This window comes from Triticum aestivum, chromosome 5A (assembly GCF_018294505.1).
Source record: "Triticum aestivum cultivar Chinese Spring chromosome 5A, IWGSC CS RefSeq v2.1, whole genome shotgun sequence".
NCBI lineage: Eukaryota > Viridiplantae > Streptophyta > Magnoliopsida > Poales > Poaceae > Triticum > Triticum aestivum.
In genome coordinates this window covers 476,085,786-476,111,932 of record NC_057806.1, presented here as the reverse complement: position 1 = coordinate 476,111,932, position 26,147 = coordinate 476,085,786, and the positions used below count along the sequence as shown (strand labels likewise).

The following is a 26,147-nucleotide window of genomic DNA, read 5'->3' as shown; positions in this document are numbered from 1 at the left end:
CCGGCGCCGCCCGCGGTCGTCGTTGAGCTCCACTCCGGCCACCCCCGCACCTGGGATCACCCTAGATCGACGCGGGACGATCTACTCGTTCGAACGCCACCGAAAATGCGCGGACTGGTGCACTGTGCTGGAAATCCGTGCAACTCCGGCGAACTTCCGCCGCGGAAATGGTCGCCGGCGTGATTCCGGCGACGTCACCGACGTGGCACCCGCGTGGCACCGCCTGGGCCACTGACTGGTGGGCCCAAGGCCCCTTGTTGATCAGTTGACTGAGTCAACTTGCTGACTGGGCTGGTCCCAGCAGCTGACCAGTGGCCCCCCCATCTTTAAGCTAATTAAATTAGTTAATCTAATTAATCTGGGCTAATTAGTCACTGACTAATGGGGCCCACACTTAGTTAATTCTAAATTAGTTTAAAACAAATCCCATTTCACCTCTTTCTCAATGACAGGTGGGTCCCACTAGACCCACAGTCATTTTTGACTCTAGTCAACCGCACTGTTGACTGCTGACATCACACATACGTCATGATGACGTCATCTCATACTATTATGGATAATGTTGGTTTAAATTAATTAAATAAATTCTAGAAAATAATTAAATCTTTAGAAAATCATATCTTTTAATCCGTAACTCGGATGAAAATACTTTCTACATGAAAGTTGCTCAGAACGACGAGACGAACCCGGATACGCAGCCCGTTCATCTGCCACACATCCCTAACCTATCGGAATCGCAACTTTCCCCCTCCGGTTCATCTATCCGAAAACGTAAAACACCGGGAATACTTTCCCGGATGTTTTCCCCCTTCGTCGGTATCACCTACTACCGCGATTGGGCACACCTAGCATCGATACTTGTCATGTCATGCATCGTCATGCATCTGTTTGCATTGTATTCATTGTTTCTTCCCCCTCTTCTTCCGCTAGACACCGAGTCCGACGCTGCTGCTGCCCAGTTCGACTACGGAGTTGACGACCCCTCTCTCTTGCCAGAGCAACCAGGCAAGCCCCCCCCCCTTGATCACCAGATATCGCCTACTCTTCTCTATACTGCTTGCATTAGAGTAGTGTAGCATGTTACTGCTTTCCGTTAATCCTATTCTGATGCATAGCCTGACATTGTTGCTACATCTGTTGATACCTTACCTGCAATCCTAAATACTTAGTATAGGATGCTAGTTTATCATTATTGGCCCTACATTCTTGTCGGTCTGCCTTGTTATACTATTGGGCCGTGATCACTCGGGAGGTGATCACGGGTATATACTATACTATACATACATACTATATAGATGGTGACTAAAGTCGGGTCAGCTCGAAGAGTACCCGTGAGTGATTCACGGATTGGGGGCTGAAAGGACCTTTGTCCCGACGGCCCTCTGTGTGGATCTTTGTGGCGGAGCGACAGGGCAGGTTGAGACCACCTAGGAGAGAGGTGGGCCTGGCCCTGTTCGGCGTTCGCGGATATTTAACACGCTTAACGAGATCTTGGTATTTGATCTGAGTTGGCTACGAGCCTATACGCACTAACCACCTACGTGGTAGTAGTTATGGGTATCCCGACGTCGTGGTATGAGCCGAAGCACTTCAGACGTCAGCGACGGAGCGGCGCACGCCGGATTGGAACGTAAGCCTGCTCTTGTATTAAGGGGGCTAGTTCTGCTTCCGGCCGCCCTCACAACGTGCAGGTGTGCTATGGGCGATGGGCCCAGACCCCTGTGCGCTTAGGTTTAGACCGGCGTGCTGGCCTCTCTGTTTTGCCTAGGTGGGGCTGCGACGTGTTGATCTTCGGAGGCCGGGCATGACCCAGGAAAGTGTGTCCGGCCAAATGGGATCAAGCGTGTTGGGTAAGTTGGTGCACCCCTGCAGGGAAGTTAATCTATTCGAATAGCCGTGATCTTCGGTAACAAGACGACTTGGAGTTGTACCTTGACCTTATGACAACTAGAATCAGATACTTAATAAAACACACCCATCCAAGTTCCACAGACAACCCGGTGATCGCTTTTCTACAGGGCGACGAGGAGGGGATCGCCGGGTAGGATTATGCTATGCGATGCTACTGGAGATGCTACTTGGAGATGCTACTTGGAGGACTTCAATCTACTCTCTTCTACATGCTGCAAGACGGAGGCTGCCAGAAGCGTAGTCTTCGATAGGACTAGCTATCCCCCTCTTATTCTGGCATTCTGCAGTTCAGTCCACTCATATTGCCTCCTTACACATATACCCATGCATATGTAGTATAGCTCCTTGCTTGCGAGTACTTTGGATGAGTACTCACGGTTGCTTTGCTCCCTCTTTTCCCTCGTTTTCCTCTTCTTCTCGGATGCCGCAACCAGACGTTGGAGCCCAGGATCCAGATGCCACCTTCGGCTACGACGACTACTACTCTGGAGGTGCCTACTACTACGTGCAGCCCGCTGGCGATGACCAGGAGTAGTTTAGGAGGATCCCAGGCAGGAGGCCTGCGCCTCTTTCGATCTGTATCCCAGTTTGTGCTAGCCTTCTTAAGGCAAACTTGTTTAACTTATGTCTATACTCAGATATTGTTGCTTCCGCTGACTCGTCTATGATCGAGCACTTGTATTCGAGCCCTCGAGGCCCCTGGCTTGTATTATGATGCTTGTATGACTTATTTATGTTTTAGAGTTGTGTTGTGATATCTTCCCATGAGTCCCTGATCTTGATCGTACACATTTGCGTGCATGATTAATGTACGATTGAATCGGGGGCGTCACACCCCGGATCCGTGTGTCCAGTCCGTGTCCCGTGTGGTCTTTGAGTTCTTCATCGCCGGTGAAGTTAAGGCAGCGACGACGATGGAAATCATGTGAGAGAACCAAAGTATAGTTTGTGTTTGATTAAGGACCTTAGGCATAGCACCTAGCTGAGCATGCCGACGGGCACTAAATTCAAGATACCGTTGCAACCAATACATTAAAATGGATTCTTACATGATCAGTTGAGTGAAGTTATAGTATGTAATAATATTTCTGTCGTTTTATATGAAAGAGCAGTGCTAGCGTACGATGAATTCTTGTACGACACTGCTCAGTCACCCTCTGATCAAATCTCTGCATCAATGGCAATGGTGGGATCACTAGGTCGGACGTGGATCGTATATTTAAAGTCATATGCAGAGCAATTTCGTATATGAAATCCAAGACCAGTTGATTTGCTAATCATTTCTGGTTGGCAGTCCCTCAAAAACTCAGGTGAAAAGTACTTGTATGTGAAATACAGTATGATACAACTCCAGGGGCACTTTGGTATCATGGCGCTGGTTTAACACCTCTTGCCCCGCAATGTTCATGTACAACTCAGTTAACTGAACTCTGTTTTGTTTCGTTTCCTTCGAACTGGACAACACCTTTTAGTGCCTCTCAATAACACTTGCACTTTGATCCTGGTGCTGGTCCATTTCAAGTGACTAAGCTCTGCTTTGTTTCCTTTTCCTCACAACCCACAATGTTATGAATTCTAGAATTATGATAATTGTGAAAAGTACTCACAACTTAACTTATTCAAACATTTCAATGTAATGCTATTTGTGAATTATTTGGGATCAAAGATGTAGTGGGCTTGTGGTGATCTCACTGACTCATATTTGAGGCATGAGCTTGACAAAAAAAAGTCGATGTTACGTAACTTCTCTTTTAATAGAATTGCGTGTGCAAGATTACTAGTATATGCAAACATCGTCATTGCAGCATACTTGACATGTATAGTACTCGTCCCAAATAGAAAACGCACTCACGATCCGCTCTCACCTCAACCTGGGAACTGACTGCAGGGCACGATAGGCTAACACAAGCTACCCCATTCCAAGCGCGTTATCTTCTTTTGCTGTAACCACCATCGTCCATGCTTTACCATGAAAAACGTAGATTCCTTTCTAACGAACCAACAAACTGAACAAGCCATTTCGCATCCGCGGCTGCTCTCCGCCATCATATGTCGACCAAAAGGAAGTTGTCAGACAAGGTGACCTGGAGATGAAGAAACGAGGAGTCAGCATATAATTCATCAAAATAAGCTCAGGTCATACCCCAAAGCTGTCTTCGTGAATGAATCTAGTCAAGTTATAATGAGGAATAGAGATTGGTTACCTTCTCTCCCAACTTAAACGGTGCCAGGCCTCTGTATGGGCAAGTGCTGCAACGGAACGCATCGCCCAACCCACACTGAAATTGATGTTTCGCAGAGGAATGTAAGATATAATCAGTCGGTGACTTAGAGTCAGTTGGCTAGTGAGAATCACCAGTGGCGTTGCATGTCTACAAGCTTTAAATTGACTTACACTGCCACAAGCTGACACGGGGTTATCGATCTGTTCTGCAGTCAGCCCCAGCTTCTCCATCTTCTGCTCAGCCTCAGCCCTGCCTGAATTAAACATCTTCACAAGAATTAAACAAGGTCAGAGGGTTTGTTGGCTATACCAACTGGAAGCTGTGGTTTCTTCAAGTCTTCCTCGGTCAAGAGGCTGTCTTCATCAATCAGTTCATCGTCGTCATCGATTTCAATCTTTGGAAGAGCCTTTATTGCTTTTCTCAGGGGGAAGGAAGAACCCATACTCCAAGATGGCTTCTTTGCCTTGATCTGCAAGTGATTTGAGTTAGCACTCATCAATAGAGGAAAAGCATGTACATCAGCCTTAACACAATATGTCCTACTCACAGTAACAGACTGCACGCCATCCTGTGAGCTTGTAGCAGAAGCGTTCACTTCAACAAAACCGCCCATGAGTAGTTGGCGCTCGATATAATTGTTTAGCTAATGCAGAGAAAATTAGAAAATCAGGTTGTGCCAAATTAAAATCACAAGACAATGGATGTAAGCAAAAACTGTTCCATGGATTACCTTCTGATCAGAGGAGGGTGTGAAGCTCTGTACCAGCACAATTCCACCAGCTTTCAGCACTCGGCTAATTTCAGCAACCAACTGCTCCCCGAAGCTCTCCACATTTTTAATGACAGACAGGACAGCACCAACGGATGCATCATCAAAAGGAAACTTCCCACCTGACCCATGTTCACAACAAAGGTTTATAACAGGTTCATGGCATACTTAAGTTTTAATACAAGGATGTGACATATTAAAATTGAAGCCTATGTAAGAGTCATCGAAAGCTAACACAATGAAATGTCTACTCTCAGATTAGTGAAATGCACGACAATTGGATTGTTAAGAAAGACTTGTCTGACCATAAGAAAGACTTGGCTGAAATAACATGGGTTCTGTAACAGCTCATTCATATATCAGTCTATGAGTGGTAGCCTGATAGGCCAATAGTTCGATGAGATAGTATATTTTTCTCACGATCGAAGCAAGAATATAGACATCTCCTTTTTACTTTCTCAACCGGTTAGTGTGTGTTTCTTTCGTGTATTCTTTACATGTATAGAGTAACACTTGTGCAGATAGCAATTATCATACATATGTAGAATACGCTTGAACGCATCAAGGTCTAAATCTGAACCAGCAAGCAAGCAATATGTTAATGAGCTCCGGGCGATCCGATCTCGAATTTGATTCCAAGCTACCGGTCGAGAAATATTATCCTCTCAGATTGTATGTAATTATGTAAACATGCAGAGGTCCTAACCCTAGCTTAGCTTAGGCATACGCGCGAGCGAAATCGCGGCTTGGGGTTCGGGTAACAGGGGAAAGGGGCGAGGAGCTTTTACCGGGCGAGGCGCACTGTGTGATGACGACGACCTCCTCCCGCGAGACCCCGGCGGCCGCCGCCAGGCACCCCACCGCGCGAAGCGGCAGGGCCAGCTCGTCCGTGACCGCGAGCGCCGCCGCCGCCGCCATGGACCCGGATCGAATCACCTGCAACCGCTGCGAGCAACGGCTGCCAGATTGGTTAACGCCCCTGGCCAAAAACTAAGGTCCAGTTCGGAAGTTGCCGAATGGAGGACCTGCTCGAGGAGGTCCTCGTTCCTGCCTCCGGCGGATTCTTCCTTCGTAGCAACGACGGACCGAGAGAGGTGAGGCGAGGCCGGCGGCGGCTGGTGGGGGCGCGAGACGGGCGGCCTCGAGCAGGGGGTGGCAGAGGACCGCCGCGTGTTCACGGGTAAGCGATGCGAATGGCGGCGTCGCTGCGTGCTCACGCTGGGTGGCGGCGGCGGCGCCCGACGCACGGTGTGGAGCCGTGGAGGAGAACGGGAGGAAGGGGCCGACTCGTGCGCGAGGAGAGGGAACGGCTGGGCCGAACAGCCGAACCGTTCATTTTTCATTTCGCGGTGGCAGATGGTGTAATTTCACTTTGCAGTTTCATCGACTCATCAAACTCCCGTAGCACATTTCAAAATTCTAAGGAAAATTACCGCATATATTCATATAACATCAATGTATGCTGTCATAAAATTTCTAATTTAGATTCAAAATTCAGCACAGGAACAAAAATAACAAATTTTCGACACAGAATAGTACATAACATAAGTTAGGTTTTAGATTTAGAGCATTATCACATTGATGTCAAAACTGACATTTCTATATCTCAAGCAAAATTTTGAATTTTAATAAGATTTTTTGTGACACACATACATTGATGTTATGTCGATGTGCTAGATTATTTTAAAAAAATGTTCTAAATTGTGCTAAGCTATCCGGTGCACCGGTAGCACCACAAGGGTGGGTGAGATACATTCCCCTCGGCGGAGGGGCAGTGTTCGGCATGGGGGGGGTCTGAACACGCCTTTCCACCTCCAAAAAAATTGTGTTGGTCTTAATGTATTCCATGAAAAAATATATTAGCTACTACCCGTGTTCCTAAATATTAGTCTTTTTATGATTCTGGGCAGCACAACCACTTGCTAAGATGCGTCAAGTTCTACATCAATCCTGCCCTACAATGCTTTATGCGGCAACTTTCTTAGAATGGCAATTTTATGCAAGGACATACCCTGGATACCCGTCCCAAATGAGCAGTGTCCAAACCTGACTCGTACTAGTTGGCACACCCAAGTATACTCATGGGACAATATTTTCAGATGCCTACCCGTAGGCAAAGCAAATTACTTCACAAAATTTTACTCAGCGCCCACGACTTCCATTCTCATAATGGATTCGCCCTTGACCCATCGGGTTACACTTCTCAGAGAATTGCAGAACCCCGACATGGTTATTTGGTGCTGTGCTATGTTATTTTAGGAGAATTCCAGAGGTTTTTTTATCGTGTTTGTAAGATTGGGAGACCAAAAATTGATATGTGTTTTTATTGTTTACCGAGGTGGTTTTTTCCAGGTAAGAAGGCTTTCATGGATATTGGTATGGATACAGTATGTTTCAACTCAAGACGAGTCCGACCCATTGTTATCCTTATGGATTCAGGATGTGACACTACGTTGCGGATAAAAATCACAACATAACCCGATGAGCATGTTAACTGAGAAAAAAAGAGGTTCAAGATGACACATGGATCCAATATCCAAGTGGACCTTCATTGACATCATATTGCCATGCATACACTAACTTGAGACTAGACTCTTAGACTGACTTTTTTTAATAAGTTAAAAACTCTTAACACGGACGCGATCGATGCTAAGACGATTTATTCCACTGGTCCACCCACGACGCGCGTAGCCCAATCCGACGAAGAACATTCACATGAACTTCTTCTTGGGCCTCAGCTGAAAATGAGCACAAATTAATCAGACCAAACCATGAACAAATAAACTTCGACCACAAAATCTAAAGAAATAGCTAGCCGAAAAACAAGCGAACCTTTCTTGCGGCAGTTGGTGGCCCTGGCGGGAAGGCGCGCGTAGCACCTGCAACGCGAAGAGAAAAAATGCTCGGGAACGGTGACGTTAGAGAAAAAATGACAAAGCCCCTGCACGGAACATGCCATGATGGTCACGAACGACCACTCCCCCGCCAGCCCATGCCCCTTCCTTCTTCATAGCTCCGTAACATTCACTTTCAGCCAATTCACCTCCGGTGGACTCCAGGACATAGCACTTGATGATGAGGTCGATCTATCTTTGGTTGTTTGGATTGCCACCCATTCATCAATAAGCGCCCAGACCCTCCCACCACAGCATTTGCACTTTCAATTTGATTTTCATCTCTCGAGCTTCGAGCGCGTTTCGAGCACCAGATGCCCTTTTGCCAAACAATTTTGGAGTCTGGTGCTTGAAACGCATGTTGTTATTATTTGTGCATTGCATTATTCGACGGAAAATAAGGAATTTTCTAACTGGCGATTGGATTGGGGTTAGCTTAATTTTTTTATGGGATTGAGATTAACACTTTGTTGCGCCTTTCTTCAATTGTGAGTTAAACCTTTGGACTCTGATAAGTGTCACACGTGTGGCACGGAGCAATTTCGCCCTGACGTTTTTTGATGGCAAATTCAGTTACCCAAGGATGGCAACTTTATGTTTGGATGGCAAATTTTAGTTTTTCTAAGTTGTTTTTAATGGCAAATTTAGTTCTAAAAAACGCCAGGGGCGGTGTTACTTCGTGCCACACGTGTGTCACTTGTCATTTGGGAGACATTTTTATTGCTAACAGAGGCTATTCCCATTGGTTGATTCGCTATGTGTTTCACTTCAATTTGGTTAGTTTAGAAATGTTTATGGTATTTCTTTTGGTGACTTTACTCTTACTTGGTGGAGGCGGCTTAAACGTCTTGTGTCGACCTGTGAAGATTATGCAAGCCGCCTTGTAGCCACATGCGATGTCTTTTGCCATGTGGCGTCCTTGTGAGCCATTGGCTTTTTATAGTGTGTGTTTCTTAATTCTCGGCACAAAAATGGCATTTTCCTCATCAAGCAGAGAATTTGATTGGCCATTGCTAGTTGTCGACACTTTGGGTCGCCTCGCGGTTCATATGGCTAGTACCCACTTTCCCAATCTCACGCGGGTGATCCCTCCGAGACCTTCCCATTTAAGAATTGCCCATCGGCTTGAACATGAGTTAGTTACCCATTGGCATTCTTGCCACATTGTTCATTGCTCTGTTTTAACAGCAGAGTCCAGTGTTTTTAATAGACAGTCGCTACCCCCGGTATGTGCCGCTTTCCTATCTTCTTTAAGGAGGTGGGACCGGGGACCTCCTCGGCAATATTGAAGTACAGAATGCTTGCTTGCAGTTTAGCCTTTCATTTTTAAGCAAGAATCACCGTCTTGAGTGCCTTGCGCACTCAAGAACAAGCAAGGGATGAGCGGTTTGTTGCAGCTGCGGCGGGTATGGATGAAAACGTAGCAGAAACGGATGGAACTGGATGCCACCACATTTATTTTCATATTTCTTTGTGGAGGTGGAAACAAATACAAAAGCCGCTGAAATAAATATGGAAACGAATATTACCGGAAACGAAAATGGAGCGAATACATCACAGACAAGGAGACGGGAGCGAAGTGTTCATCGGAAGTAGTGACCCCTTGAACCAAAGACAAAAACAAGAAGCCGATAAAGTTGTCTAGTTGATAAGATGACTACTAAATATTATGACATATCATGGTTCTATACTCTATAATAGGATATGTCATCGATGGGGGCGTGCTTGCTTTGGGATTAGGGGTTCTAGTCGTGTGTTGCCATGCTTGATGGAGTAAATCTAACGCAGACGTTGGGCCATCTGTGTGTAGGGCCTAATTGTGTGTATGCTGGGCCATAAAATAGCCATGTGCTCACATTCAAAACGCAAAGTTCCATATTAATGGAAACGGAAAAATAGCCATGTGCTCACATTCAAAACGCAAAGTTCCATATTAATGGAAACGGAAACTTCCATTTCTACGCCTGTTCCATCGTAAAACATTGTTCCGTCTCCATTTTTGTTTTCGCATAAAAAATTGTGTTTCCATTTTTGTTTTGCAAATTTCCATTTCCACTTCCATTTTTCCTCTCCATTTCTATTTTTTGCTGGAAAAGCGGAAAGTTTCGGCTCCATTTCCATCCCTATCTGCGGATACGTTTTTTTTGCTGGGAAAAGCTAGTTTGATCGAGGATCTAGAATTGCTTTACCTAAGCAAGTATAGTGAAGTCGCCTCCATTTTCGACTTCTATTGTGACAGAGGGATGTAATCAGGGCCGGTCCTGAGATTTTGGGGGCCCGGGGCGAGAGTAAAAGTCGGGGCCCTTAATATAGACATCTTAACAATAACATTGAATATAGGTACATGTATTATCAAGCACTTAAGTGCATCCAATACTAGTATGCATATCAAGTACTTTATAAATATTACCTTTAATAATAATTCTAACATTCCTTGATGCAAAATCACTTATGATGGGGTCGTTGCCAATATCATCCAATATTTTCTTCTCGATTCCATTATGTTGCCAAACCATATAACCTCTCTTGGGTCATTGCCTCATTGGTGACCTCGGATAGTTCCTCAATAATTTCAACTTCAAAAAACTTCTTCCGGCCTATACGATAGTCACAGGTATAGTAAATAAAGATGTGATAAGCAATGAAGATATCAGGATAACAACCAACTTCTCTTGACATTCTCGAAATCTCCATAGCATATATTACAGTCATCTGGCAAAGTGAATCCGCAATTTTCAATTCAGAAATAAGATCATATACCTCAACATCACATGAACTATGAAGAGAGAAAGTTTCTGCAAATTTTGTGCACCACTCTTCAAGTTCATTATCATCAATGACTTCATAGTTTCCGAGCTAAAAAAATTCCAAATATATCTTTAAACACCATAGGTTCTTTCAATCTACCCTTCAAAGAAGTGATCGCTATCAACCAAAACAAAAAATATTTAACTTGGACAGCCTTCTCAAATTCTAGAATTTCTTCTCGACAATCACTTTCGTCAAATTGTTTCTTCTTGTAACACGACGTCCTACCGGAAACAATGGACCTACACTCATTTCATTTGTAATAACTTTGGCAATTATCAAACTAGCAGAAAACCCCTCATCTCTATATATACATCTTAAAATATTGCGTTATACCTTGTATTTTCTTTCTTTTCCTTTGTCGCTAGCAGATGCATATTTTCTTCTAGATGATATGATGACACAACGCTGAAAAAATTCATTAATTGTTGAACAGTGCAACTGGGCCGGCTATGCATCTACAGAACCATAATAAGAATACATGTTATACCTCGGATGGCCGAATCAGCGATGGATGGAAACCAGAGCCGGATTACAACGGGCCCCCGGCGAATTGAAATCGGCGGCAAGGGACTGATGATCTAAATTAGGATTAGGAGAAAAGGAGAAAAAAGCGTTGAGCACGCAATCGCGAACAACCGAAGCCTCGGCGTCTGCTAGAAATCGCTGCGTCAATGCGAGATGAAATAGGAAGGGATCAATCATCAATCACTCCTATTTTTACGTGAAAAAAGGGAAAGAAACGATTGTTGCCGCTGTGCCTCGCTGGCCTGCTGCGTGCGTGCTGCATGCTGCGTGAGGCCCAGACAGCCAGCCCGATATCTACCTCGCTGGACATATAGGCTAAAAAAAGGCTATGCTACATACCTGGGGAGGGGCCCTTGAACTTTGGGGGCCCGGGGCGGCTGCCCCCCTGCCCCTCCCCAGGGCCGGCCTTGGATGTAATATCATAATCGAGAGAAAATCATGATTAATTTTTTTAATTAGACCGAGTTACTTCAAAATCCTTTTTTGTCAATTTCTTTATTACCCCAAGGGGACTATCCTATTGGCGGGGTATCATTATTGAGCGATCGCTAGCTATCTGGAAATGGAGTGTTAGTTTCAAACAGAGATTGTGTGGGTGTGAAGTATATTGAAGATCAAGGTTTTCCTTCTTATTAACTTGATCAAAGAGGATAAAAAATAATAAATGACCAACAAAACTTCGAGTGAGTAGCTTAACATGAGGAGGTGGCGAGTTAGTAGGGGAAGATATTTTCAAAAAGTAGGTTTTCGACAAGGCTACGGTCTAACTTTTTCTTCCTAGCGGAGTTCAATATGAAAATAAAGGCGCTCCACGTTGGGAATGGCGTACTATGTACGGTTGGTATTTCAGGTCCAACTGATCAGGGTTAGCACGAAATTGAAATATCAAAACTGTAAACAATTATCCACACAAAGATATGTTTTGTAACTATTTGGTATCGGTTTTCAGTCGGGTTATGGAATGCAGACACTCACAGGTATGAAATTCACTTACTTGGACATCAGAGAATCTACACTGAGAATAATATGTCTTACAACCCATGACCTTATGGAACTATTCACACATGAAGATCAGATCACATGAACAAATCATTAAAGAACACATCATGAAGATTGATTGATTCATAATATGTCTTACAATGGATGCCAGATGTGATATCCATTACAAAGTATGGCTAGCTGGCTGAGTACTACGGTGGTGGTGATGATGGCGGCTATGGAGATGTAGGTATGAAATGACGGCGTCTAGGGTTGTTGTGGATAATGAAGATGGAGCTTTCGACGGCGAAAGATGTTGTTTTTGGCATTGACCTCTTCACGGTATTTGTAGTGGTGGATCAGAGGGTGCCCCTGGCAGGCCATACAATAGTGCATACAAGTGTGTGCGGGCGTATGGAACATCATCTTTTGCTCTGGCTCCCACTTGATCTCCTCTATCTCATGTTTACTCATTTCCATGTATTGCCTTGATTTCGTTCATAAATAGTCCATTTCTTGTGGAAACAAACTAAATATAGGATATTTGGAATCCTTTGCATTCATTAGTCATTGGTGGCAATATCAGAGCGAATATCTCGGTTTTTATGAAATATCTTGGTTTACACTCAGGTTTGACAAGCTTAAAATAAACTTTCATTAGAATGACAATCAAAAGTATAGATACATTTGGGACGTATCAGACAGCCACCCAGGGATGCCGCCCCGGCACCCAAGACCCCCACTCCATGCACCACACCAACTACTGTTCCACGAACACCGAAGGAAACCACCAAACCATGACGAAGGCGCAAACTGGCCTCACCCCAGGGTTCCCCCTAGTTATCCCTGTGGAAGCCTAAATTTGTTGGGCAGCGGTGATGGTCTTGGTGTTGTATCCTCCTTGAAGGTGCCAAACTGGGAGCTTTGTGCTTTGTGGTCGATGGGTGTTGTTGGGTGCGGGTGGGGTTGGCAGTTCTGTCCTTCGTCATCCTAGTTTGAAGCTTCCCCTTCTCAATGGGATGACTGTGGGCAGCGGCGTTGTTCTGCTTGAGAAAAGCCAGCGTCGGATCGTCGGGTGTGCGCTAACCCTCTTTGTGTGTCCATCTTTTGGCGACAAACATTACTGTTCTTGGGGGAGCATATCCACCTTTTTATGGTGCAACGCCTTTCGATCCAGGCGAGGAGGTTGTGGCCTTCTTCAGAGGTTGGTTTGGATGGATGTGTGGTGATGGGGCCCTTAGTTTTCTGGTGATGGCATTCCCTGTCAGTGGCAGTCATCCTTTCTCCTCCAGAGCCAACATGTTTTAGTCTCTAGTGCTTCATTCGCAGTTGAGGACCTCGTGTGTGAGCGCTCGATTGTTAGGTTGAACGGGATTACACTCATACCCCAAGTGGCAGTCAGGGCCGGGCCCCCAGTGGTGCAGAAAGTGCGGCCCGCACAGGGCCCAAAATTCTGGAGGGCCCCATATTTTTCATATAGGTCTAGTAATAATTCAGCGCTGCTGCCTACTGGGCCGAGCGACTAGGCCCATCGGCCATCAAGCCAGAGCGACGAGGCATCGAGCACGACTCCTCCTACTTGATCAGAGTCGATCGCTGCATTATCTAAAAAAAGAACTAGATCTCTACAGGGAGTCAGGGATCGGGATCGTGGCGGCTACAGGAAAAGAACTTCTTGTCCGCTCGTCGCCTGGAGGCTGGAGACCTCGAGTCCTCCACGCCGACGCCTTGTCCCTCATGGCTCTGCCTCGGTCCCTGCGTCCCTGGTCCTTAGATCGGTCGGAATTCGGAGTGACACTATTCTGATCCTGGGATCAGAATAGTTATTTGGATCACACCGCGTGTATATATATATAGGGCCGATCGAGTTGTTCCGGAGATTCTTCGAAACCAAGAAACTGGCCCCACCTCGTGGAAAAAAAAGAAACTGCCCCCACCTCCCGCATCTTTCTCCTCAACCCCGATCCACCTCTGCCGCCGCACCAGGCCACCCACCCACCGCACTCCACCGCCCCGCGCCGCCATCGCCGCCGCCCTCGCGCCAACCTCCAACCGCGCCGCCGCGGAGCCGAGTCACCAACCACGCGTCCGCCGGAGCCCGGACCACCAACCGCGCTGCCACTGGAGTCCCGACCTTCAAGCGCGCCACCGCCGAGCCCAGACCACCAATGGCGCCGCCGCCTGAGCCCCAACCTCCAACCGCAACGCCGCCTGGCCCCGATAACAAAAGCGTGCCATCACCACCCCCACGACCCGCGTCGCCGGCGCCCCTCCTCCGCGGCCGGCGCTCTCCCAGCCCGTGGTCGACACCCATCCTCCTCCGCGGCCAGCGCCCTCCCTCCCTGCGACCGGCGCGCTCCTTCCCTGCGGCCGACGGACCTCCAGCTCCGTGGCCGGCGCGGTCCCTCCTCGCTGCAGCTTGCCCCTCCTCCATGGATGGCCTGCACCGGCTGCCTGAACTCGTTGAGGTGATACCTTTCATCCCCGACCTTCAATTACAGGTCACCAACGACGCTACAAAGAGAAAGGTCAGCATCTGGCCCTCTAGAAGTTCAGTTTGTCTATTCTCTGAAGTTTTTAAAGTTGATCATGACCGTGTATTTTTTGCAGGGCCCTGTGAAGTTCAATTTTTTTATTTTCTGAAGTTTAGTTTGTTGATTTTCTGAAGAAATAGGTTGCTTCACTTGCACTCCTCTAAATAGTCCTGTGTGGTTATCTCCTCGACTGTGTGGTTATCTCCTCGACTCCTAGGTTCGGCACAAACTGAGAATTGTAGGCATCTTCTGAGTTTATAATGCTTGAAATTACAGTACGGGATTATTTAACATTCTAGAAGGTCTGTAGTTGAAACCCCGCTGTGGCAGCAGCAAGCGATCATTAGGTCCCCTGGCCTGCTCTTAGCTTGTTGTCTTGAGAAAAGTTCAGAAACTAACTGAACTCATGTGCTATTTCATCCAAACCTCATTGTATTCAGAAAAACGATTTTCCAAATCCAAACAAATAGAAGTTCAAGTCGTTGTGTGTTGTTAGGTCAGAAAATTCTGTGTGCACGGTCCGGCGGTGGTTGACTGCATAGGCCACCATGTCTGCGACTGCCAACCTCGACGGCAAGGAGCCAAGGATAGTGAGCTGTCAACGCTGGCACAACACCCTGTTGGAAGCCGGGTCAATTGTAGCCAACGCAAGGAGGGATTAGTCTAGTGGTTTGTAGTGTTCAAATCTACACATGCGTGTTCTGGTGGAATTGGTCAATGTTGTTCCATGTAGTTGTATAGTATCCAGATAGAATCGTCGATTCCTATTGTCTAAGTGATTTTGATGCCTGAAGTTCAACTGTATATGCAGGCGCAAAAAACACACACCATGTAGTACATGAAACTTGTAGTTCTTTTATTACGTACTATTTTTTCATTTAAAAATGTGTGGCTGCCAATAGTTCTTTTATGTTTGTGTGCTGGTGGTGAGTGCATGCATTCTACTAGTGGTGTGTGTGTGCGTTGTGCATGCATAAACCAGTGCACATGCGTGATGTGCACACACAAAATCAAGACAGTCTCATAGTTTTTAGCCGGCTCGTGTGCACCACAAGTGTTCGTGTTTACGCCCCAAAGAAGAATATTACTTTTGTACAAAGCTAGAAAATATAAACACAAAAATTTACCGTTTCTAAAAAATAAAAATGACGAAGTTCAAATTAAAATAGAGAAGTAGTTTGATGTATACGGAAAAAACTCAAATTATTACCGTTTCTAAGAAAAATAAAACTATGAAGTTCAATTTACAAAAAAAAACGTTTGATACTTATTTAAAAACATATTTCCTTTATAAGAATATGACTAGGAAGTTGAAATTAAAATAACAGAGAAGTTCAAAGTATATAAAAAACTCAGATTTGTTGCAAAAAGTTCACGTGCACCTCCGTGCACGATTCAGAATTTATGTTGCGGGACGTCCGACCTCCAATTACATGTTTTGGAATGGCAGAAAAATGACGTCCGACTTTCAACTGCGTGTAATTCGACATATACACAAAAATGTGACAGAAGTTGATATTGAAAACAACGAGAAGTTCAATTACTGCAAGGAATGCATTTAAGGTGAATATAAAAGTATAGAAAAAATAAAATCTTAAAAGGTTTGTTGAAAGAAGTTCAAATGCTCCGTCCGGGGAAGTTTAAAAATTCTTGCGAGAAAGTTTTTACCTTGTATTTCCATGTTTGAAAACACAAAAAAGAAATTGTTTTTTGCATTTAAAACTAATTCTCTCAATCCACAAAGAAGATCAGTTATTATTTGGGAGCAATTTAATTTTAAAAAGAAAAAAATTCAAATTATAAAAATGGTATGTGTTTAATATGAGAAAAATGAATTAAAAGTCAAGGTCCAAATTTTTTGTTGTTATAAGTTCAAGGCCTCGATCGGAGAAAGTTAAAAAAATAATTGTGTGAGAGGTTTGTACAAAAAAATATCATTTGTATAACACTGACGAATGGATGAGAAAATTGCAAAAGCCAATACGTTACAGAAGTTCAACGTGAAAACAGCAGGAAGTTCAACTACTACACTGAATGAATTTCAGATGAAAAACTTTTGAAATCGTCTGTAAAATCTGAGTTTTAATGTCATTGGTGCGGCGCAACTGGTTCAATGCTTGTTACAAATCCAAAGAAGGTCATTTAAAAAAAGCATCTCAAACAATTTTATAACAAAGATTTTCTCTCTAAAAACAAACCTAGAAGTTAAAATTTAAAAATGCAGCGGCTCGATGTCTATCAAAAAGTAGGATTTTTTCCGTTACTAAAAAAATAAACCAGGAAGTCCAATTTAAAAAGATGAAGAAGTTCGATGATTATAGAAAACTCAGATTTTCCTCGTTACTAAAGAATGGAAATACAAAGTTCAAAAATTAAATAACAAGAAGTTCAACTTTTAAAAATAGAGCACTTCAAAATTTCATAAAAAAAGATTATGGAAAAAACCTAGGAAGTCCATATTAAAAAGATGGAGAAGTTCGATGATTATAAAAAACTCTGATTTCCCTCAGTATTAAAGAATGGAAAACAAAAAGATCAAAAATTAAATAACATGAAGTTCAACTTTTAATAATAGAGGGCCTCAAAATTTCATGAAAGAAGATTAAGAAATAAAATCAGGAAGTCCATATTAAAAAGATGGAGAAGTTTGATGATTATAGAAAACTCGGATTTTTTTCGTTATTAAAGAATGGAAACAAGAAGTTCAAAAATAAAAAACAAGAAGTTCAACTTTTAAAAATAAAGTGTTTCAAAATTTTATAAAAAAAGATTAAGAAATTCAGATAAATATTTATAAAAGACTCAGATATTTTCACGTAACCAAGAGAAGTTTGATTGATAACTGCAAGAAGTTCACGTACTACATGGTGTGCATTTTGTATTAAAAAGTAATAAAAAAGCAAAGACTAAAAGTTTTGTTGTTATAAGTGCAACTCCTTGGTCAAAGAAAGTTAAAAAAAATTATTGTGAGAGGGGTTTGTACAAAAGGAGTATCATTTGTGTAACACTAACGAATGAATGAGAAAATTATAAACGAAAATATGTCACAGAAGTTCAACGTGAAAACATCATTGAAGTTCAACTACTACACTGAATTAATATCAGATGAAAAACTTTTAAAATCGTCGCGAGTATGAAAAATTGATTAACACGGAAAAGTTACGTGTTTACAGCAGCTTTTCACTGGTATATCACTTGCTCAATTCCGGTGAGTGGATGGAGAGCTACAAGCAAAAAAAACACGTGAAAAACAAAGTGAAGTTCAAGTAGACATGCCGAGAAGTTCAGATTCTTCACGCGGTGCATTTTCGAAGAATCTGTTTCGCGATAAAGGCAGAACGAATGATCTCGCCATTTTCGAAATTACTTGAAAACGGCCAGGATTCAGAGAAAATCATCAACATGAAAAAGTTTTGCATTTCCCGTAGCTTTTCAGCGGTATATTATTTGCCCCATTCCGATAAAGTTTGTAGAAATTACGGTAAAAATACGTTTTTAACCATTTTCAAAACTGACATAAAACCGTAATGAATTAGAAGAAACAATATATACAAAAAAGTTTTGCATTTCTTCAAACTTTCCAATTCATTTGCTGCATTTGGACGTACGGTTAAAAAATTAGCTCGAAAATACGAACTCGGTGGAACTTGTACCATTTTCTAAATTAGTTTTAAACCATTCAAAATTAGAAAAAACTTTTAACATACAAAAGTAGCGCATTTTCATAAGCTTTCCAACGCCATATTATTTGCCTCAATTGGATTAGTCGTTTAGAAATAGCGTCAAAAATACGAACTCGGGTGTTCGGTTTACAAAATTTTACGATTTTCCGAATTACTCTTTAACCGTAGGGAATTAGAGAAAACTTTTAACATGTGGAAGGAGCGATTTTGCAGCAGCTTTTCAACGCCATATTATTTTCCTCATTTCGATAAACGGTTTAAAAATGCGATCGAAAATACGATTCACGTTTTTTGTATGAAGAAAAAACGGTTTTCAAAACTGCTCTTAAACCGCTTACATTTTGCCAAAAATTTAACTTGGGTCATGATACTGATGTCCATAGCTATCCAACGGTATATCGCAATCCCCATTTGGACACCTTTTAGCTGAAGTTCAACCTAATACTCGGGAAAGGTCAGGCGCGTTACTCGGAAAGTTCATGTTGTAATCAGAATATTATTCTGATCCCGTGATCAGAATAGTATTTATATATATGGTCGCGCTATTCGTCACCCTGGTTGAGGAATAGTTATTCCTCACCCTCCCTCTATTTTATCATCAATGCACCGTAATTTTACATTTCGTAAATTTTGTCTTATTTACGACGTAAAAAGAGATCGTAAGAAAATATATAATCGCCGTAAAAAAATATTTTATGTTATGTAAAATTACAAACGTAAAAACATAGTCTAAAATACACATAAACTACAAATTTTCTTGTCTTATGATCTATATTTTTATTTTCTTATGTCAAATTTTACGTAGTGAATCAATAGAAATATAACTATTTGAATTCTAAACGTAATTTAATTATGAAATGATTGTAAAATTACGTCAGGTGAAGAATAACTTATTATGCACCCTGGATGATGAATAGTAACACTATATATATATATATATATATATATATATATATATATATATATTATAATTGCTCGTTAGTTCATTTTTTTGTGAAATAGGGCCCCAATTTTTAGTTTCGCATAGGGCCCGGATTATGCCGGCCCGGCCCTGGTGGCAGTCATCCTTTCTCCTCCAGAGCCAACATGTGTGAGCGCTCAATCGTTAGGTTGGAAAGAAGTGTTACACAAGGATTACACTCATACCCCTAACCTGCACTAGTCAAGTTTTGGACTCGCTCCACCGTCGACTATGCGACTAGCCGTGGCGTCACCGGCTCCCGCTCGTTCATGGCTCACACTCGCCGTTTAGTCTGTGGCCATCCACTACCTTCCCGTTTCTCGCTTGGGGCGAAGCAGAGAAGTGACCGACACGATGAAAAATTTCAGTTACCTGATGTTTTACAAAACTGAAACAGGAAAACTTCGAGCACGACAAACCACCAAATGAAATGCCCAACCTTGAAGTAATAATCATAACTATGAAACCAAACAGTCCTGCTGCTTGTGCTTACAAATTGGATCTCTCGAAAGCATATGACCGTGTAGATTGGGAATTCTTGGAGCAAGCCCTAATAAAATGGGGGTTCTCGATGGAGTGGATAACATGGATTATGGCCTGTGTGAAGTCTGTGAAATACTCGGTTAAATTTAATGGAAAGCTACTGGAGTCATTTTCTCCTTCTCGGGGATTAAGGCAGGGTGACCCCCTGTCTCCCTTTCTATTCCTGTTTATAGCTGACGCTCTGTCCTCCTTGTTATCCAAGTCGGTGCATGAGGGAGAGTTGAAGGGGGTTTCGATCTGCCGTGGTGCTCCTGTTATCTCGCATTTATTGTTCGCCGATGATACTATGCTATTGTTTGAAGCTTCAAGCCCCCAAGCTACCATTGTGAAAGGTTTGTTGAACACTTATGCCAGAGCGACGGGTCAACTTATTAACCCTGAAAAGTGTTCCATCCTTTTTTCGGACAACTGTCCCAAGGCGGTGGCGGAAGAGATGAAGGGTATTCTGGAAGTGACACAACAAGTTTTTGAACCTAAGTACTTGGGCTTACCTATACCGGAAGGTAGAGTACATAAAGGGCAATTTGAGACCGTGCAAGATAGGCTACGGAAAAGATTAGTGGATTGGAGTGAACAGTATGTGTCAGTTGGAAATAAGGAAATACTGATTAAGGCGGTGGCACAAGCAATTCCAACCTACGTGATGAGTATCTTCCGCCTGCCGGTATCCGTGTGTGATGACCTAACAAGGTTGATGAGGCAGTATTGGTGGGGAGTGGAGAATGGTAAGAGGAAAATGGCCTGGCTAAGCTGGGAGAAGATGACCTTACCTAAGGATATGGGGGGCATGGGGTTCCGGGACATGCGCGCCTTCAACCAAGCGTTTCTTGCAAAGCAAGCTTGGAGATTACTACATACCCCAGACAGCCTATGTGCTCGCCTGCTTCGGACGAAATACTACCCCAACAGTAATCTTTTGGACACGGTGTTCCCGTCCAGCTCTTCTACGGTTTGGAAAGGAATCACTCATGGCCTCGAACTGTTGAAGAAAGGCTTGATTTGGAGAGTTGGAAATGGCACTATGATCAGAACTTGGAGGGACCCGTGGATTCCCAGGAGGAACGACTTCAAACCAATAACCCCAAAAAGAAATTGCAGATACAACTGGGTGGCTGATTTCTTGGAGGAGTCTGGAGCATGGAATGTAAACAGGTTAAGGCAGTACTTTTGGGATATGGACGTCGCTGAAATTCTAAAGATCCGGACATCACCTAGAGGAGAGCAAGATTTTCTGGCTTGGTTCCCAGAAAGAAGTGGCAGTTTTACGGTTAGAAGCGCTTACCGGCTCGCTACATCCGATGGGCAAGCAGGCCTGGGGTCATCTAGTTCGGCTCCGGGAGGACATCAGGTGATTTGGCGACGTATTTGGCATGCCAAGTTGCCCCTCAAGATGCGTATTCTAGCCTGGAAAGTGGTGGCTGGGGCTTTAGCCACCAACGCATACAAGAAACACAGACACATAGCTACTAGGGACACTTGTCCGTTGTGTGGCTTAGAGAAGGAATCAAGTTTCCATGCTCTCATCACATGTGATCACACGCAATTGCTATGGAATCATATGCGCCAGGTTTGGCCTTTGCCAGACAATCAGATGTTGAAGGACACCGGGAAGGATTGGCTCCTGAACATACTGATGAACTGCGATGATGCTATGCGGGACTGGACAATCATGCTCTTGTGGAGGATTTGGTCGCTACGCAATGACCTCACCCACGCTAAGTCTATTCCAACGACCGCGGCGACGGCAGATTATCTACAGAGCTACATGTCCTCACTTCAACTGGCCAGAAGGTATACTACAGAAGATATAATCAAGGGCAAGATGTCTACGTTCGTCGCTGCGCCAGCTAAGGCGCGAATACATGCACCGGTGCTGCCATGGCCAAAACCCTCCCTTGGCCAAACCGCACTGTCGGTCGACGGTGCGTTCTCGGAGGCAGATGGTTCAGCAGCAGCGGGGATGGTGCTGAGACGAAGCGACGGTAGCATCATCTTTGCGGCATATCGATGTATCTTTAACTACAATGACGCCCTAGAAGCGGAACTACATGCTTTAATGCAAGGGATGGCACTTGCTATTGAGCACGGGGAGGGGCCTATTATTGTCCAAACCGATTCGTCAGAAGCTTTCATGGCGTTGAAAGGGGACAACCTTCGATACTCCGCTTATGGACATTTGATAGCTGAGATTCAGAGGCACATGGGTGTAAGAGAGTTTATTCCGTCGAAAATTAAGCGTGAACAAAACAGGGTAGCAGATCGATTGGCTTCATATAGTCGTACGGAGAGTACCACTGCTGTATGGCTAGGCAGAGGTCCACCTTGCGTGGAGGAACTTTTGCCTCTTGACTGTAACCCTGTGATTATGGAATAAAATCTCTTTTACCCTCGCAAAAAAAAAGAAGTAATAATCATAACTGCCACTGTAAATATGCAATCACATTTATACATAGCCTCTTTTTTTTGCGAAAGCACACTTATACATAGCCTAATGGCATTCCGCATTTGTAGTCCTCGTCTCGAAAGAAAAATTTAAAACATTAGCTCACTTAACGATTATTACTGACTTAACGATGCCTGGTTCATACTACTACTCTGCAGCATACACGTGCTCGTACAAGCAGAAGCAAAAATCGGTCAGTCAGCTCTGGCCAGCTCCCTGTCCACGGCCACCTTGAGAAAGCTTCCCTCCTCGACCACCATCTGCACCGGCACGAACCCGAGCCCGCTGGCCACGGCGAGCATGACCTCCTTCATCTCAGCCCTGAACTCGTCGCGGTCCACGGTGCCGTTGCCGTCGTGGTCGAAGCGCGCGAACAGGCCGCGGTAGAGCCCCGCGAGCTCGTCGGGCCCCAGGGCGCCGGCCTCGTCGACGCCGAAGTGCTTCTCCAGGACCCGGAGGCTCATGAGCTCCCCGGCCATCTCGGCGTAGGAGAGCAGGCCGTCGTGGTTGGCGTCGAGCGCCGCGAAGCGGCCGTCGACGGAGGCGTTGAAGGCGCCCTCGTCCTCCACGAAGCTCTGCACCGTCTTCCCGTCCAGGATCTCCACGCTCATCTTGAAAAGAAATCTCTCTGCTGCAACTGATGTTGGAGTTTCGGGAGTTTCTCGTGTTGTGTGTTGTGATCTCGGCCGGTTTGTGGACGTGGGGAAGAGGTGTTGGCCCTTGGCCGGTATTTATAGCTGGCGATGCTTCATTTGGTTTACGGTGGTCGGCAATATCGCTGTGGGATGCGCCGAGGTTGACGAGACTCGCTTCAGATGTAAGCAAAGTCTCTCCAAAGTAGTATACTATTTTGTCTTCCCCACAGAATCGTGTGGTGTTGGCTGGTGTCGGCCGCGTCGCAGAAGGGTGTTTGACAGCAACGCCGGCGTCTCGTGCCCAAGAATTTTAATACGCGCGGAATATGCGTAGGTGCGACGACATGGAAAAGCCCTCCAAGCAAAGGCCATGACATTGACACTGATCGGTCATCGGTCAAAAGAGTAACGACGGCCGACTACGAGTCGTCCCCTAGCTCAAGGCCCCTGTTTCTTGTCCTCACACGGTTTACAAGCTTGCTGCAGCTGTGGGATCTGGATCCTGCGAGTGTTAGAGCAACTCTAACCAAACGGACACCCATTTTGTTTGTTTTTTATCTGTTTGGATCACTCGTCCGCCTGTGCGTGTTTTTCTTTTGATTTGGGTCGACCGATGCGTCCAACAAGAACGGGCGCATGTTTTGACATGTTCGCCCCGACATTTCGTCAAACACGTGATGGGCGAATCCTCTTGAACAGCTCCGTACGATGGTGACACGAACTTGAATTTTTTTATCAAACATGACGGATTTCAGCAAAGTTCAGACATAATAATTTACATAAAAACTCGTATAACAAAAAATAAAGAAAAACACCCTAGGTGTCTAACTTGTAGCGGGCGAACAACATCGTACACTTGGCTGCCCTGGCAGTCGTTCCGTCGTCGTCGTTCGTGTTACCATCGTCGTTCTTCTAGCTATGGAAGGACGCGGGCCGTGAAAGCCTTGCCCGGTCGCGGCCTGGCGCTCGCGGAGGAGCCGTTGCCGACCCCGGCCGTGGTGCCCTGCCGGCAACGGCCTTGGCCCAGCCAACATTGGTGGAGATGTGGCTTAGCGCCATTCCTTGCCAATCTTGGTGAGCTCTCTGTCGAGGCAGCGGATCCGGTTACGCCGGCCGGAACACCGACACTAGTTATGATTCCAGCTGCTCCTTCGCCATGGCGGCGATGAAATGTGCATGCGCTTGCTCCATGGTCAAGTCGGTGTGGAACGGCGCACGCAGGGGCGCCGAGTCATCGTCGGAGGCCATTTCCATCGCCGGGTCGTCGTCGAAGAACTTCGGGGAGCCGGCCCACATGCCAGCCTCTGTCCGCCTCAAACAATGGCTCTGCCAGTTGCCCGCAAGGGTAGCCAGCTTGTGCTTCTACTTCGTGGAAAGGCTCTCCCATAACGCGCTAGACCATGTGGTCATGGCAGAAGTGGTGCACAGTGGAGGATGTGAATCAAGACTAGGTGTAGTATGCTTTGTGCTGGGCGAGGCCTCATTTAAATAGCGGACGCCAACCATGCCAAGCGGCGCGGTGTGTCAATGCGCATGCCGAAGTTGGTTTCTCCGCTGGCGTGTATGTTTAATGACGGACGGCGAATGGCGGGCAACCCATTTAAATGCGGCAAATATCCATCCCGTCTAGTCACATCTATTCGGTATTGAATAGGTGCGGGCACCGGGATGCGGCATGGGCGGCACTCTCGGTGGACACACCGCTTCAGTGCCGACACCAGTGAGAAGTCGCGTCCGCTCTGTGTCGGCATGTATGCGGCGCTACATGGCAACTGCTTCGCTTTAGAAGGGGCGCGGGCAAGGGAGAGAGTTTTGGGTGGGTTCGAGTTGTCTGTCGCGGACGTGGGAACGGTCCGAATGTTCACTAAGCCTCATGATCCTCGTTTTGTAGAAAAGCGGACATACCGGTTGGCAGATAGATGAAATACCGCATTAAATGGTAAAATAGGTCCCAATAAAATGCAGACGATTTGAGAATGAACATTGGAGATGCCCTTTGGAACAAATGTCATGGTTCTAACTAATTATTGAGCAGTCGTTATTTTATCATATGCCCGACCTTTAACTCGTATGAAAATAGTACATAAACCCATTGGTGAGGAAATCATTAATTGCTAGCTTCTGGGCTGGCGGGCGAGCAGAAGATTAATAAGCTAATCGATAAATTAATCTTTAATTTATCAATTAATCGGATGATTTATCTATTTTATTGGCTATCGGTGGCCCTATTAGTAGGGATTAATCGACAAATTAACTTATTAATGGGACAAATTCGTCTATGAAATACACAATCACGTAGATATAGCTGAATGCCATAGAGGCTTCAGCATTAGTACTCACTTCTCGTTTTGAAGATAAAACAAAAACATTATCCTTACTCGCATACACACGTAGTAGTACAAACAAAATCGGTCAGGCAGCTCTGGCCAGCTCCCGGTCCACGGCCACCTTGAGAAAGCTCCCCTCCTCGACCACCATCTGCACCGGCATGAAGCCGAGCCCGTTGGCCACGGCGAGCATGACCTCCTTCATCTCTGCCCGGAACTCGTCGCGGTCCACCGCGCCGTCTCCGTCGCGGTCAAAGCGCGCGAACAGACCGCGGTAGAGCTTCGCGAGCTCGTCGGGACCAACGGCGCCGGCCTCGTCCACACCGAAGTGCTTCTCGAGAACCCGGAGGCTCATGATCTCCCCGGCCATCTCGGTGTAGGAGAGGAGACCGTCGTGGTTGGCATCGAGCGCCGCGAAGCGGCCGTCGACGGAGGCGTTGAAGGCGCACTCGTCCTCCACGAAGCTCTGCACCGTCTTCCCGTCCAGGATCTCCACGCTCATCTTCAGAAGAAGCTCTCGGTGCGTACCGACGCTAGTTTCAGGAGTTTTTGTGTCGTCTGTTGTGTGTTGTGTGATGTGATCTCGGTTGGTTTGAGGAAATGTAAAGATGTGTTGGCACCTATTTATATCTGGCGCAGCTTCTACTACCGTATTTGTTTTGCCCACGGGAATATGTTGGGTTCATGCTAACTGTGGTGTTGGCTGGTCTCGCCGCGTCGCACCACGGTTTTGACAGCAACGGCGGCGGCGAGTTTTTAATACGCGGGGACGGCGTGGACGGCGGTGCGCGCGCTCTGGAAAGACCTCGAAGCAAAAGGCCGTGTTGCGTTGACTGCCAAAGCAAGCGAGAGTGTCGACGTCGTGCTCGTCCCACGCGCACTGGGCGCCCATAGAGCATGAACACCTC

At 45.3% G+C, this 26,147-nt stretch overlaps 3 protein-coding genes and 1 pseudogene across 3 annotated transcripts; 1 reads left to right on the top strand and 3 right to left on the bottom strand.

Annotated features, from left to right (window-relative positions):
* Positions 1–3,644: 3,644 nt before the first annotated feature.
* On the bottom strand, positions 3,645–6,240 carry LOC123104146 (anamorsin homolog; annotated as a pseudogene).
* A 7,805-nt stretch (positions 6,241–14,045) lies between these two features.
* LOC123107240 (vegetative cell wall protein gp1) lies at positions 14,046–15,526 on the top strand. Its single transcript, XM_044529236.1, has 2 exons — positions 14,046–14,641; positions 14,724–15,526. Exons 1-2 carry the CDS (start codon positions 14,282–14,284, stop codon positions 14,754–14,756), a joined length of 393 nt encoding a protein of 130 aa, XP_044385171.1. The 5' UTR covers positions 14,046–14,281; the 3' UTR covers positions 14,757–15,526.
* Positions 15,527–22,235: 6,709 nt separating this feature from the next.
* On the bottom strand, positions 22,236–22,989 carry LOC123107239 (uncharacterized). Its single transcript, XM_044529235.1, has one exon. It carries the CDS (start codon positions 22,886–22,888, stop codon positions 22,472–22,474), a length of 417 nt encoding a protein of 138 aa, XP_044385170.1. The 5' UTR covers positions 22,889–22,989; the 3' UTR covers positions 22,236–22,471.
* Positions 22,990–25,096: 2,107 nt separating this feature from the next.
* LOC123107238 (uncharacterized) lies at positions 25,097–25,854 on the bottom strand. Its single transcript, XM_044529234.1, has one exon. The coding sequence runs from the start codon at positions 25,739–25,741 to the stop codon at positions 25,325–25,327; it is 417 nt and encodes a 138-aa protein (XP_044385169.1). The 5' UTR covers positions 25,742–25,854; the 3' UTR covers positions 25,097–25,324.
* Between the last annotated feature and the right edge of the window lie 293 nt (positions 25,855–26,147).